General features: G+C 56.0%; 3 protein-coding genes across 3 annotated transcripts; 1 reads left to right on the top strand and 2 right to left on the bottom strand.

Annotated features, from left to right (window-relative positions):
- Positions 1–501: 501 nt before the first annotated feature.
- Positions 502–2,174, bottom strand: CkaCkLH20_06300 (uncharacterized protein; the record flags this gene model as incomplete). Its single annotated transcript, XM_038889017.1, has 2 exons — positions 502–2,085; positions 2,139–2,174. The coding sequence occupies 2 exons, from the start codon at positions 2,172–2,174 to the stop codon at positions 502–504; spliced, it is 1,620 nt and encodes a 539-aa protein (XP_038745818.1).
- A 3,797-nt stretch (positions 2,175–5,971) lies between these two features.
- On the top strand, positions 5,972–8,264 carry CkaCkLH20_06299 (AMP-binding enzyme; the record flags this gene model as incomplete). Its single annotated transcript, XM_038889016.1, has 4 exons — positions 5,972–6,411; positions 6,523–6,947; positions 6,998–8,121; positions 8,175–8,264. 4 exons carry the CDS (start codon positions 5,972–5,974, stop codon positions 8,262–8,264), a joined length of 2,079 nt encoding a protein of 692 aa, XP_038745817.1.
- A 2,142-nt stretch (positions 8,265–10,406) lies between these two features.
- On the bottom strand, positions 10,407–13,630 carry CkaCkLH20_06298 (ste20-like protein; the record flags this gene model as incomplete). The annotated part of the gene is made up of 5 exons (XM_038889015.1): positions 10,407–10,508; positions 10,559–10,893; positions 10,948–12,015; positions 12,076–12,325; positions 12,476–13,630. The coding sequence occupies 5 exons, from the start codon at positions 13,628–13,630 to the stop codon at positions 10,407–10,409; spliced, it is 2,910 nt and encodes a 969-aa protein (XP_038745816.1).
- Positions 13,631–14,299: the final 669 nt, after the last annotated feature.

The raw sequence follows: 14,299 nt of genomic DNA, 5'->3' as shown, positions 1-14,299 counted from the left end.
CCCCCCCCCCCCCCCCCCCCCCCCCCCCCCCCCCCCCCCCGGGCCCCCCCCCCCCCCCCCCCCCCCCCCGACGCCTCATGTTCGATAGCGCTGCCGGTCGCGATGGGGATGGCAGGTGGGCAGTTTGTTTTTGTCACCTTGTGTGAAGATCTGACCGACGCCACAAAAAGAAAAAGGACATCGATTGGATTTCTAACCATCCGATTGCTCTGATATTTTCATCAATCTATGGCTATGAATATGATTTAACGCATTAGGGAAGATCGAGGAGAGGGAGAGGAAAAGGAATGAAGGTTGATGTTGTGGATGTGAATTTCATTAAAGTCTGAAGTCTGGTGGTACACAAATAGAAAAAAAAAAGAAAAACTCCACGGTGTTCCGTCCGCTTGCTAGCAAATGTTTGTGGTTATACACTATTCCAAAATCTCTAGCCCCTCTATAGATGCGTCGCCGTACTTTTTCTTCACACTAGGGAGAGACCAGTCAACAGGGAGGGCCGGCTCATGGCGAGGGCGGCCGGTCCTGCTGCAGATGCGTATGCTCCGTCGGTGAGCCCATCGGCGACTCCTCACCGTCCGCGAAGGCGGCCGCCGTTGCTGCGGCCTCCCTCAGGTCGCTGTGAGCCGAGAACCGCCGGATGGACCGCGAAGAGCAGTCCGAGTACCGCCTCATGGAGTTCCTGTCGCCGGAGCCGGAGGGTTTCCTCTCGGGTGTGCTGGCGGAGGACGTGATGGGCTGGAGCGGCTCATCCCTGGAACTTGAGGCCGCGGCGGGGGCGGGCGAGTCGTTGCGGAGAGTCATGGCGGACCATCGCTCCAAATTGGGGTTGGGGTTGGCAGGCTTCAGGAGGAACGATCGTCTCTCAAAGGGGCTAGGAGGCTGCTTTACCGGGAATGGAGCTTCGAGGAGCATGGCCTTCTGGGCGTTCCTCTCGTCGGCGTACCGTGATGATGACCTGGAGAAGGATGGTTCCAGCGGCGAGCCCTCGTCGATGTTCTCGAAAGTTGGTGAGGCCTTTGCGGCGCTGAATCCTGAACCGCGCTTTTCACCGGGGTCGCGGATGGGCGGCGGGGGCATAAGCGTCATGGCCGACCATCGCTGAGTATCCCGCTTCTTGTTGAGGCCGGTCTTCTCGTCCGCGGAGTCGTCGCCTCCGGCAGCGTCTCTCAGGGTCATGGCGGAGGACCAGCGCTCGTTGCCTTGTCTGAAGCTCGGCGGGATCATGGGGACGGGTTCGATGGGGTCCTCTTCCATGACGCGCTTGCCCTTTTCGCTAGCGCTGGACGAAGATCCGGCGATGGAGGTGCTGCGGCTGGCCATCCTCTTGAGCTCGTCCTCCTTTCCTGGTATTTCCTTTTCGCTTGCGGACTCTCCCTCCAGTCTGAGGGTGAGGTACGTGACACCAGACGGGTAGTAGCCCTCCTCGATGGCGCGGGTCAGATCGTATTGGGCCTGGTCGCTGATGGAGCGTGTGAGGCGCAGCTTCTTGATGTTCTCGCCGTTAATCGTCTCCTCCCAAGTCCTCTGGAACATGAGCGCAATCTCGTTGATCAGTAAGAGGCCGTAGCAGCCCACGAGGACGGCGAGATCCTGAATCTGGTGAGTGATCGGGTAGTCGGTGCCTGCTCGTCTGGCCTGCGGGCTGTGCTGGCCGGCCTTTTGAATCGTGATGATCTTGATAATCGTGACGGCGACGCTCATGATCCAGAAAATGATGTTGGCCGGCTGCCAATTGCGGATGCGGCCGTTGGCGCCTCGAGTGGCCTGCATGACAGCAGACAGAGCGCAACCTGCAAAAATGAAGGGGAGCAGTCCAATTCCGAAGTTGATCGAAGCCAGCCGTCCAATTTCCATTCCCTCCATGAGGAAGACGACCAGAATGGTGAAGTAGTAGAATGACAGCTGGGCGTGTCTCTGCCATTCGTGCTTAACGTCATACCGCTTGATCTTGTCTACGATGAGAACTGGAACGACAAAGTGGAAGATAGCGAATGTGAGGACAAGACGAATCCACGCTGGCAGAGGAACGATGATGCTGTCGAAGAAGCACGACGACGGCAGAGGGCCGAACTTTGAGTGAGCCGTCTGTGGCAGCGGTCAGGATGAGATGCTCGTTGAGAGGAGGAGATTCGACTTACCAGCCCTTCCGGGCGATTACCACACAACCCCGGCATGATTGCTTCAAGTGAGAGGCAGGGTTTTGGTTGATCACCAGTCAACCTCTCGAGATCGACGGGGAAAAGGGCAAGAGTTCATCTCGAGGGGGCGGCTGCGACGTAACTCTATCTTAATACTATCAATGCCGCCCTGCCGACCACACATCGGAGGTGCGCCCACTTGGCGTGTCTTTGGGCGTCTTTGGGCGGTCCATGTGGTGCTGCCGGGCTGGGGCTCTCTGGGACATGAGAGAGACACGACATGCGGTTGCTGGCTGAGTTCTGCTGTGTGCTCTGGTCTCTACGCTCGGGGCTTGCAGAAAGGGGCGTTTCATTGTTGTGACAGTGGTGACGACGAGAGTATTTCGAGAGCAGTGCTCGTGGTCGAGCGGTCCTGCAGGTCCCCCGTCGGTGGTGATGGCTCATTGGCCGAAAGGGAGAGACAGGACGCGGGTTGCAGTAGTTGTCCGATGGGGGAAGTCCATTCTAGAATTACGATGACCGTTAGCCTCAGAGGTCAATATCTGGATGGCGGGTGCCCGGCAGCGCCGCCAAAAAGGGTTCACAGGTCTGTGTCCGCAGAGTACATGGCGGTCTACCATTCCGCAGATGTAAGTGAAGAAGAGGTGATGCTGACACACGGTCCCTTGCATTGGTTCTTGAATCTTTACCCTCGGGTGTGTATACGAGAAGGGCCGAGCGCTGCTGTTTTAGCCCGAAAGTGTAAGCCGTTAGACCAACGTAGATCCCGCTTAGCCTCACGACGGTGGCGGACACTGGGCAGACGTGCCGGACGTATTTATCAAAGCTGGCGAACCGGGATACGTGCGAATAGGCGGTGTCTTGGTTCTCGCCTTTGCTATTCCAAGGTTCGCGATGTTGCATGATTTGGGTTGCCGAGTGGGTCCACGATTGAGAGACGGATGGTAAACAACAGTAACGAAGACGAACTCTTTCCCCGGGACCGGATCGTCCGATCCGTCTAACCCGATCGCTCGGCTGCTTGAAGTAGCGAAGCCGAAGATTGCGATAGTCCGAATGATGCTATAAATTGCTGCTTGACCGGCTGCCACAGGATGAACTCTCACCGCGTACGGCCCCGAAATCGACCAGAGCCGTGCTGCCCGTGGTCGACCACTTGGTTACCATGGTTTCCTGTGGTCTCTGATCGCCTGATATCCGCGCAGCTCCGTATCGCCAGATCTCTTGTTTCCCTTTTCCTGGCGATGAAGGCGTAGCAGAAGCCTGAGTCGACGGGAGAGGTCGAGTTGGAGACTTCCAAACTCACACCTCACCGCCGTGGATTGCGCGTCTTGCAGGTGGCTGGTGGCTGCTGCTAAATCGCAACGGGCAACCTACCGGCTCAGCTTCCCGTCAGCCACAAAGGAGCAGGATGTGGTCCGAGAGCTCCTGTCAACCACATCGAGAACCGAATCTGACTCGGGCGTGTAAATCGCTTCGGGAGGATGGGGAGGCGTCAACATGACATGTGTTGGCAGTGTTGGACAACGTGGGAATAGCCTCAGCTGGCGGGCTGGAGGTTGAACAGAAAAAGCACAGTATATTGCTGTATGTGGTCGGGCGGTCCGTCTAGAATTGCGCGATGAACCGAGCTATGATGGCCCTCCTGGATGGAGTTCGGAAAACGGCAGCAATGCAGCGGCCAATGGAGATTCGATGGGAATAAGACAGGGTTCATCGAACGGTGGAGAGGTCAAATACGAATTGCGCCTCCGTGAGCCTCTTTTCTTTGCGCTCGCCTCGGCTGTCGGTGCTTGTCTGTTGCATGTGTCAGCCACAGACAGCGGCTTTCTTTCACGTGAGTGTGGTTGCGGCCTGTGAGAAGCTGGCAAGTTGCGGATTATCGTCTACCGAGTAAGCAGCCCGAGGATTCTCGTCGACAAAATAGATGGAGTCGGGGGTGCCGGCGTTGCTGTGAGAGTGGGATATGGTGGTTCTGCTGCGAAAAGAGTCAAAAGTCTGCAGGAGTCAATCAAACAATGACCCTCTGGATATTGGCCATGTGGACCTGGAGTCTTTATCGGGAGTTTGAGCCGCTGGTCGGAATAGGCCCCTGCTGCGATCACTTGCTGGTCGAGGATATCGATTCGAGCCTTTGCTGATCAAGATAATTGATGGATTATGTCATGTGCTACTCCAGGCTGAAGAGTAACGCGCGGACGGAATGCATAATGGAGTGTTGCATTGTTGAGTGAGGTGCTGGGGATAATTCTATGGGCTGTCAGCAGAGAGAACATCCTGAGGCTTGATTGACAAGTTGTTGGGAATGACATAACTGATTCATAGTAAGCTCTTCGGACGGGCATTTGTCGAAATTGTTCTTTTTCATCGATTTTCTGATAGGCAAACGATCTCGCATCGCCTTGGCTCTTGGAAGGAGCTGCCAAGACGACAATGAATGGACCCCATGCCCCTCCATTAGCCCCGTCTTTCCCGCACGCTAGCGGTTGATTTGGGACTCGAGCTTGAGGGGGGCATGGTGCTGACTAGAAGCTGCAGCTGGTGCCAGTAGGAGGAGCAAATTTGGAGCTCTCTCTCGACCACCTGCACTTCTCAACGGCCTCTCAGTAGCTGGGCGACTGGCACTTGATCTCGTGTCGCCGAGGTAAATGTGCAGAGTGCCACCGCCGTACCTTGCATTCGTCGCCCGAGACAGGCAGCTCGCAGGTCTTCCGGGAAGGACAGGTTGTCCAGGTTGGCCACTGTTGAGCTGTAGGTAGGAAGTGGTTGTGCCGCCGGTGTACGCGGCCCCGAGTCTTCCATGGAAAGGGATGCCACCTGATCACTCTGCTCAGAGGTTTCGGGCATATTATGTTGCTGTCAAGCCGGGTTTCCAAGCAATTCCTCAACGCCGTGTCCGTAGGTTCCGTAACGCTGACTTGAACTTGTGCTTGGTTGACGTGTTACGTCGTCAGTCGGCACAGCAAGTAGCTGCAGTCAAGGCAATCGCTTTGCGCCTCATCGAGGATCCGTACTTGCCAGGCAAGCTGTTTCGCTGTTGCATGCAGAGCTCCGGCGCGTTCCCTGTCGTCGGAGCATGGATAGGTTGGCTAGAACTGGCCAACTGGAAGGGAAGGGTTGGGTTGGAGAAGACGGATGGTGTTGAATTCTTGGAGGCACCGCGGCACCAAGAGCTCCCGTCAGTGAGGGGAGCATCACTAAAGATACGTACCAGCCCTTTCAACCCCGGCACTGCAACAGGGAGCTCCAGCTGCACTGCTGCGTACCTATCGGCCAGTGGCGGATCTCCCTCTTCCCTAGCTTTCCACAGCATTGTGACGCAATTAAAGTCCCGTTGCCCTTTTTTCGCGACTGCTTAAACTGCACTTGTTCCTGCCCGCCTCAGCCAGCTGGACAACCCCAACAACTCGGCATCTTGAAGCGGCGACGACCTGGCCACGACGCCGACAAAGCCACCTAAAGCCACGACAAACCTACATCCTAACATTCATACTTCAGCCTCACTCAACCTGGTCACTTCTCTGCCATTCCAGCCTGGCATTCCCCAACCACTCGGAACCTAGCGTCCTACCCCAGATTTCCTCCTCCTCCTCCCTCCCTCAAGGCCCTCGACTTGACTCCCTTTGCTTCGGTCTGACCGTCGTCCCGTCCTCCGTCTCCCTCGTTATCCCGTCCGCCGTACTCGTAACCTACTGTCTCCGAACACCTCGAAATCTCCCACCATTCCGTCCATCACCGCTGCCGTCCTCGTCGTTTTCGCCGCCGTCGCTTCTTTCTATATCCTTAAATCACCGAATTCAACAACACCAGCAACATCCTCGACAACCGCAAACATGTCGTGGACTCAGGGTATCGCGCCCTTGTACCAGGTGCACAAGCCTCCCTTCACCGTCGAGGCTCCCGGGTACGAGCGCGTCGAGGGCGAGACCCTCCCGCGCCGTCACTGGAAGGCCAAGAACGGGCTCAGGACCCAACCGCACCCTGATATCCACACCATGTACGACATCATCAAGCGAAGCGCCAACGTATACGCAGACGAGCCCGCCGTCGGCACTCGTAAGCTCGTGCACCTGCACAAGGAGAAGAAGAAGGTCCCCAAGAACGTCGATGGAGAGATCAGGCAGGTCGAGAAGGAGTGGCAGTTTTTCGAGCTGTCTAAATACTCCTACATGACCTACGCCGAGTTCCAGACATACATCTTGCAGCTTGGCTCGGGATTGCGAAAGTTGGGCCTGAGCAAAGGCAGCAGACTCCATCTGTTTGCTACTACATCGTACGTCCGAGAGTCCCCGTTTCCAACGTCCCGCCGTCCTGCGGGCTTGAGCACGCTCCCTGAGCAACCGTCACGTCGAGAAGAAGCTAACCCGCCGTCCCGGTAACTTAGCGCGAACTGGATGGCAATGTCCCACGCATGTGGTTCGCAGTCCATGTCCATCGTTACCGCATACGACACTCTCGGCGCAAGCGGTGTCGAGCATTCGCTCCTCGAGTCCAGTGCCGATGCCATGTATATCGACCCCCACCTGCTCAAGACTGCAAGCGGGGGTCTCAAGAAGTCCGAAAACCTCAAGTTCGTCATCTACAATGACAACTGCATATTCACCCAGGGTTCCGAGGTGGAGGACTTCAAGAAGGCCAATCCTGATATCAAGATTCTGAGTATCGAGGAGGTCCGCCAGCTGGGCGAAGACAACCCCGTGGAGCTCGTAGAGGCCCAGCCCAATGATCTCTTTTGCATCATGTACACGTCTGGCTCGACCGGTACGCCGAAAGGTGTCCCAATGACCCATGAGGGCATGGTTGCAGCGAGTGAGTCCATTACATGCGGTGACAGTAGAATAGTTGCTAATCAGGCCCAGTTACTGGTCTATACACCTGTGTCGAAGAGTCCGTCAGCAGCAACGAGTTCGTCTTGGCTTACTTGCCCCTGGCCCATATCTTCGAGCTCGTCCTCGAGAACCTCGTCCTGTTCGCCGGTGCCACCCTCGGCTACGGCAACCCGCGCACCCTGTCCGACACGTCAATGAAGAACTCTGCTGGTGACATGCGTGAGTTCCGCCCAACGGCTCTCGTTGGTGTGCCCCAGGTCTGGGAGACTGTCAAGAAGGGTGTCATTGCGAAGGTTAACAGCTCGGGCATGCTCATCAAGTCCCTGTTTTGGGGCGCCTTCAACTACAAGAGCTTCATGGTCAAGTATGGTTTGCCGTTTGCGACAATCTTTGACAACATTGTCTTCAAGAAAGTGCGCGACCTCACGGGCGGACGTCTTCGCTTCACTATGAACGGTGCGAGCGGCATCTCGGACGGGACCAAGCACTTCCTTTCCATGGTCGTCGCGCCCATGCTTACGGGTTACGGTCTGACGGAAACGGCCGCCAACGGCGCTCTCGGCGACCCGCTCGAGTACACATCCACTGCTATCGGTCCCGTCCCTGCCGCTGTCGACGTCAAGCTTGTGTCCATTCCGGATCTTGGCTACTTCACCGACTCGAACCCGCCCCAGGGCGAGATCTTGGTTAAGGGCCCCGCTGTGCTGAAGGAATACTACAAGAACCCCGAAGAGACCAAGAAGGCGATTACCGAGGATGGCTGGTTCAAGACGGGCGATATCGGCGAGTTCGACGCCGTCGGCCACTTGAAGGTCATCGACCGTGTCAAGAACCTCGTCAAGATGCAGGGTGGAGAGTATATCGCCCTCGAGAAGCTCGAATCCGTCTACCGCGGCAGCCACTTCGTCCAGAACATCATGGTCTACGGCGACGGCGAGCACTCCCGCGCCATTGCCGTCATCGCTCCCAACGAAAAGGTCCTGGCCGAGGAGGCGCAGAAGCTGGGCGTGGATGAGCATGACATGCACACCAACCAGAAGGTCGTCGACGCCGTGCTTAAGGATCTCGTCGGCGCCGGCCGAAAGGCTGGTTTGAGCGGACTGGAGATTGTTGGCGGTGTTGTCCTGGTCGAGGAGGAGTGGACTCCCGATAGCGTAAGTTCATCCAGCATTACAATCTCTTACTCATCAAGCTAACGCATGCCCAGGGTCTCGTCACCGCCACTCAGAAGCTCAACAGGAGAGTCATCAAGGACAAGTACAAGAAGCGTATGGAGGATGCTTTCCCCAAGAACTAAGCCGCCAACGTCGAGGCGTACTCAATTTTCCCACATGTTCGGCTGGAGTAATAGTCACGGAGGGACGGGAGCGGGGATAAGGGCGGGGATTCATTCAAAGCCTGTGTTGAATTTGCGCAATATGTAACACTACCACCCATCTTTTCATCTATGGAAGGAAACTGAAAAGGTTCAATCTCGAATGATGCCCTTGAGATACGTGACGACCATCATAGAACAACTTTCTGAGCGTCCAGCGACCCCACTGATGATGTACATGAACAAATATTGAAGCGGACCATCTACACCCACGTCAGCGACAAGACGGAACAGTCAGTAAAGTATTCGGTAGGAGAGAGGGTCTGATGCCACCCCGTAAATTGAGTCGGGTTCGACTTTCACCGGAACCTCATGGGACCGTCACGGGGTATCTTATCTGTACATTTCGACAGTTCGGTCCCGGAGCCCCCGCTCGCTCTGGAGAGTGAAGACAAGCCGCCGCTCCGAGCAGGAGTCAATATTGTAGGTAAACCTGCGTGAGTTATCAACACGTCGTGCCGTTCTTGTGAGCTGATCGAGAGGGGGGGGGGATTATAGAGGTTGGTAAATGAATGCCCTGACACTCCGGTCCAAGAAAGACAGTGTCATGCGTGAGATCTAAACGGGAAAACACTGGAAATTCTCGTCGACGGTCATGTTACTTCATTCACTTCGGGATCTAACCACGCCCTTGGGGCGAGATCAAGGTTATGTTAACATACACCTCTTACTCAGATAGCGAATCCGGCTCGTCAGTTCCTTCTTCTCCCGCTCCCACACTTCAGCAGAAACTCCTTGAAGCAAATAGGGAGAGAACCACCAGGGCTCAGCGATAGCTAAAACCTCCAGAGAGCTTTCCATGTGATGGTCGAATCTCGGTGGAGTATAACAAGTCCGGGAGGGGAAGCAGTACCACAAAGTAGGAAACAACAGAGAGCCAAGTCTTGAAAAAGGGTATTATGACTTTCTTGAGCCCTCGCCGGGTCTTGGTAGTCTTACATTAACAAGCGGTCTTCTCTGCGGACTGCGCTGTGCCGAAGACGTGATGTGTGGCGAAGAGATAGACGACAGACACCATCTCGTACCAGTGACAGATTATACTGCCATATCACAGCAGCATATACATCCACCAGCGTGGGACAAAACGCTTTTAACTTTGCTCGGCTTACTCAGCCTGAATGGGTCATTCCTCTACCTAGTCGATCCTCTCTAGACCGGAACCGTTGCACTACCGACTTCCCTGGTAGCCCTTCCTCTCGTACATGACCAGTAGAGAACGCCCCCGTAGGGCAAGAGACATATGGGACCGGAATGGAAATAAAAGGCCGTAAAGGTCGGCCTCTCGTATCTGTCCAGCAACGTCTCGTCTGAAAATCGATCCTTTTTTCTTTTCGGATATTCCCTTCCGTACACAGCAGAAAAAAATCCCCTCGACAGGTTTAGAAGGGGTTTGCCTGTCTGCCCCGACAAAATTGAGTTGGCCGCCCATGCCCGCTGGCCAAATCAGATCATGCGATTCATCGTCTCATCTCCTCTCTTAGCGACCGACTTCCATGGTGACAAATGCCACCAGCCTCGGGATAACACAATTGGTCCAAAGTGGATGTCTCGATCCAATGAGAAGAGAGGTTGCCCATATACAACCAAAAGCCTGGCATTGAGGCTGGCGAGCCCAGGATTGTGGCCGCCTCTATGTAGTGTGTAACAGAAAAAGCTGTGAGTAAAAAGACTTTGCTTGGTCGCCAACAAGTGCAGATGCTGGATGGTGTGCGCGCAGAAGTCGTCGAGAAGGAAAAAAAGAAAGGCCAGAGAGTCCATGCCAAAACAGGTCAGGTATCCTCTGACGTGGTATCTTGAAAGCAAGTAGAGTTATGATTGGGGCTGAAAGTTGCTAGCCATGGCGCGCTCATGCACAGGTTGGGTCAAAGACGATGACCAGGGTGTTGTGAGCAGATGGAAGGCATCGAGTCGATTATGCCAAGGCCAACAAAAACTTCCTGGGGTATCTCAATGCACAGGTAAGGGCAGCCCCTTTGTGGAGGCCTGTTGTTGTCGTCAAGGTCGTGATTAATGTCGATGAGCCAACCGCCGAAAGATGTTTTTGGACGCACGGCTGAAGGAGTCCTACTGTCCCTTCCTAGCCTTTTCTGCAATGCGTGCCTCTCTAGCGGCTCGGACCAATGGCGCAAGTTGGCCCAGGTCAACACAGCCCTTCATGAACTCGTGCTGCAAGGAAATCAGTATATATGCAGCCATGTATTGGGAGTCAAACTCACTCTCAGAAGGTCGTGTGCACTTGCTCTCTTCTCGGGATCAACCTTGAGGGCGAAGTAGAGGAAGTCGCGGAAGACTGGTGACAGGTTTGCCTCCTCCTTGATCTGAGGGGTGCCGTTGGTAGCGATCAACCACAACGCTCTCAGAGGAGACTCTGTCAGGTACGGTGGCTCTCCCTCGATCATCTCAATGGCCATGATGCCCAATGACCAGATGTCGACCTTGCGTCCATACTCCTTACGTGTGACGACTTCAGGGGCCATCCAATAGGGCGTGCCAACCATAGTGGTGCGCTTATTTTGGGCCTCGTTGATTGTCGCGCAAAAGCCAAAGTCGGCTGTATCAAGTCAGTATTTCATGTTGCTGGAATTGATAAGCGTCGAAAACTTACTCAGCTTGATGCTTCCTTCCATCGACAGGAGGATGTTGTCGGACTTGATATCACGGTGAATCACTCCCTTAGAGTGCAGGTGCTGCAAGCCCTTCAGCGTCTCTCTGCAGACGGAAGCGATCTGTCCCTCGGTCATGATGTTGAAGGTGACAACATCAGTGAGACTGCCACCCTCCATGTACTCCATGACAACCCAGAGTTCGCCTCCGCAAAGGTAGCTGTCGATGAAGTTGACGATGTTGGGGTGCGAGCTGTCCTTCATGACCAGAATTTCGTTGATGATCAAGTCCTTCTTCGGTTGCTGCTCCAGGTTCATCTGCTTGATGGCAACAAGCCTGTTGGATCCTCGCTCGTATCCAGTGAAGACGCCACCAGAAGCGCCCTGTCCAATCTTATTGAAGTTCCTGTATACCTCGCGAGGATCGCCTTCGGAGCAGATGCGCTTGAGCGCGGCCACGACGTCGATTCCGGTGCTTTGCCTGGCGCGGTGGCGGGGTCTGGAGCCAGGCTGACCAGCGACACCGACCTGCTGCCGTTGACCGGGGCCGCCGTTCGCCGGGGCACCTTGCGGGTATTGGTGCTGCGACTGCGGGGGAGTCTGCTGCTGGGGCTGTCTCTTGCTCGGGGCACGGCTGACCTGGCCCGACATGGCGGCCTGGGCCTGAGCCAGAGCCTGCTCCTGTTGCTGCTGCATGAGTTGCTGCTGGTAAACGTTCGCCTGCGCATTCTGGGGGTTGGGTGTGGGGGGGACGTAGCCGGGGGCGGCGCCGTTGACACGCGAGTTGGATCGGGATCGGGATCGGTGCTCTCCGCGGTGCTCCTCGGGGAGCATGGGGACGGTCTCCTTGGGCGGTTGGTATGCGACCGGGGGCAGGTCCTCGCCGGGCTGAGACATTCCAATGCCGGAGTCCTTGGCGGGGTAGGGCGCGGGAGCAGCAGACCTCGGGGTGCCGGCGACGGGGGGCTTCGGGGCCGGGCGGCTGGGCATCAGGTTCACATCCTTGCCTTGGCCTTTGGAGCCTCCGATTCCGGGAACGGGGGGCGGCTGGCGGGGGTTCTCAAAAGATCCTTCATGATTGACAGTTGGAAACCTAGGGCTCGCAGGTGGACTAATCATCGGAGACATACCCATATAAGCTGTTGGCGGATACATGCCCGGCGACATGGCACCCGACGGCGAGTTGTTTGCATTCGCATATTGGCGGTAATCAGGCGCTCTGGCATCGTGGAACTTTTCCAAAACCTGATCCTCGGCTGGCTTCTCGGTCGTTTCCTTGTAGAATGTGATGATGTCAACCATAGTTTGGGGGTTCTCCCTGCGTTCCTTCTCGGGAATTCCACTTTCGTTGATCAATCTCTGCCATTCTTTCGGAAGACCCTGGACAATCGCACGTCAGCCACACTAGACTTGGGACAAAAGAAAGGCGGCAGAGAACGGGATTGAGAAACGGAATTGAGGCCAAAAAATCATGTCAAGCAATCGAGACCGACGACGACGGGGGCGGGGGCGAGGGCGGGGACGACTGACGGTGAACTGGCCGGTAGAGCTGTCGTAGCCGACGTGGGTGACGTGAACGGGGTTCTCAGGTGCCGAGATGACGGGCTTCTTGGGTGTGCCGACCAGACTGTTCATGAAGCCGGAGAAGCCCGACTTCTTGCGCAGGACGCCCATCCTGGGCTCCTTGGCCTCGTCCGAGTATCTCTTGGGGCTGATCATTGAGCTCTCCGTCACCCGACCTTGTGATTTTTCGTTCATCATGGCGAAATCGTTCGTGAAGCTCTGGGACTGTCGCAACCTAGGGCTTTTGCTTATGCGCGTATCGGTGGCCGACTTAAGCAAGGGCGTTGGGGCGTTGGGGCGGTGGTAGGCGACACCTTGCTGGCCGTGAGATTGCTGCAGAGACAGCGGAGGGTGAGTTGCGGCAACGGGCGACTTTGTCTGCTCGATACGGTTCAGGACCGCGGCGCCGTCGAAGGGAGCGCCGATGAATTCGTCGTGGGGTTGGGACGAGAGCGGCGCGACGGGATCGGCTGGAGAGTCACTTGTGTGAGCGATACCGATTCCAACACCAACACCAATACCGACGGGGCTGCTGGTGTTGTGAGGGTTGTTGTTCTGGAAATGGAGGGTGTTTTGGAGTTGAGGAGGGAAGGCGGCGTGGTGGTAGGTGGAGGGCTGGGATTGAGACTGAATCGGGGGGTTGTGATTCTGGTTCTGGGTTTGGTGGTAGGCGACGGCGTGGTGGGCGTTGGCGTTGGCGTTGGCGCTTGTGTGGGCGTGAGGATGAGGGTGAGGGTGAGAGTGGGCGTGAGCGAGACTTGGGGAAGGAGCGACGGCGGCGAACTGACCCTGAGGCAGGATGGGGGAGGGATTGGGAAGGTGCGTCTGACTTGAGGGGAGGTGACGGGGAGAACTGTGAGCAGAAGCACCAGCACCAGCACCTCCAAGTCCTGGTCCAGGTCCAGGTCCAGGTAAAGCGTTTGAGGGGGTCGTTCGCGCAGGTGGAGCGGAAGGAGCGCGCCTCAGACTTGTCGAGCTGCGTTTGCTCTGGAGAGATTGGGCGTCGATGCCACCATCGAGACCGCTCGAGGAGCGGGTATGGTAATGGGAAGGAGGCTTCTTGGTGAGCTTGCGACGTTGCGAGGTGCCGTTGGAAGTAGATGTGCTCTGGCTGCTATCCATGATACGCCCTAAAAAGTCTAAAACGAGATGGGAAGAAAGGGAAAAAGGGAAGGGGAAGGGTTAACCGTACGGTAGTGCAATGTAAAGAGGGTATGAATAGAGGGTGTGCGAGGAGGAAAAAAAATAAAATAAAAAAATCGGTACGGTAAGGTGTACGGGATACAGAGTAGTGGTAGCAGAGTAGTAGGAGGATGTACGGTATTCGTGTGTGTACAGTAAGGCGATTAGGTACGGGCACAATGCGATGATGGGATGGATTGCTGAGAGACGAATCCCCGTCCCCTTGGATTGTGCCTTGAGCCTTGAGCCTTTGTGCTTTTGGGTTGTGTACGGAGTAGTGTAGTAGTAGTATGTACGGTAGAATTGTGCTTGGAGAAAAGGCGTGTTTTCCCAAGCTATCCGTCGTGGTCGAAGCAGCACAAACAACAGCGGCAGCGGCAGCGAGCGGCAATCAGTCCAAGCACGAGCAGTCCCTCGTCGTTCGAGAGAGCCCAGAAATCAGAATAAAAGGGTCGGAGGCGCTGGCGTTGACGCTGGGTCGCAGCAAGCTGTGCAGACCGGGGCAGACTAGTGTAGCGTGTACTATGAAGACTGCAGACTGCAGACTGCAGAGTACCGGGCCACGGAGGCACTGATTGATGGACCCGGGTCGCTGTCGCTGTGACGCTG

Source organism: Colletotrichum karsti (genome assembly GCF_011947395.1).
Source record: "Colletotrichum karsti strain CkLH20 chromosome Unknown Scaffold18, whole genome shotgun sequence".
NCBI classification, from domain to species: Eukaryota; Fungi; Ascomycota; class Sordariomycetes; order Glomerellales; family Glomerellaceae; genus Colletotrichum; species Colletotrichum karsti.
Note: the sequence above shows the minus strand (reverse complement) of the source record. Positions and strands in the feature narration are given on the sequence as shown.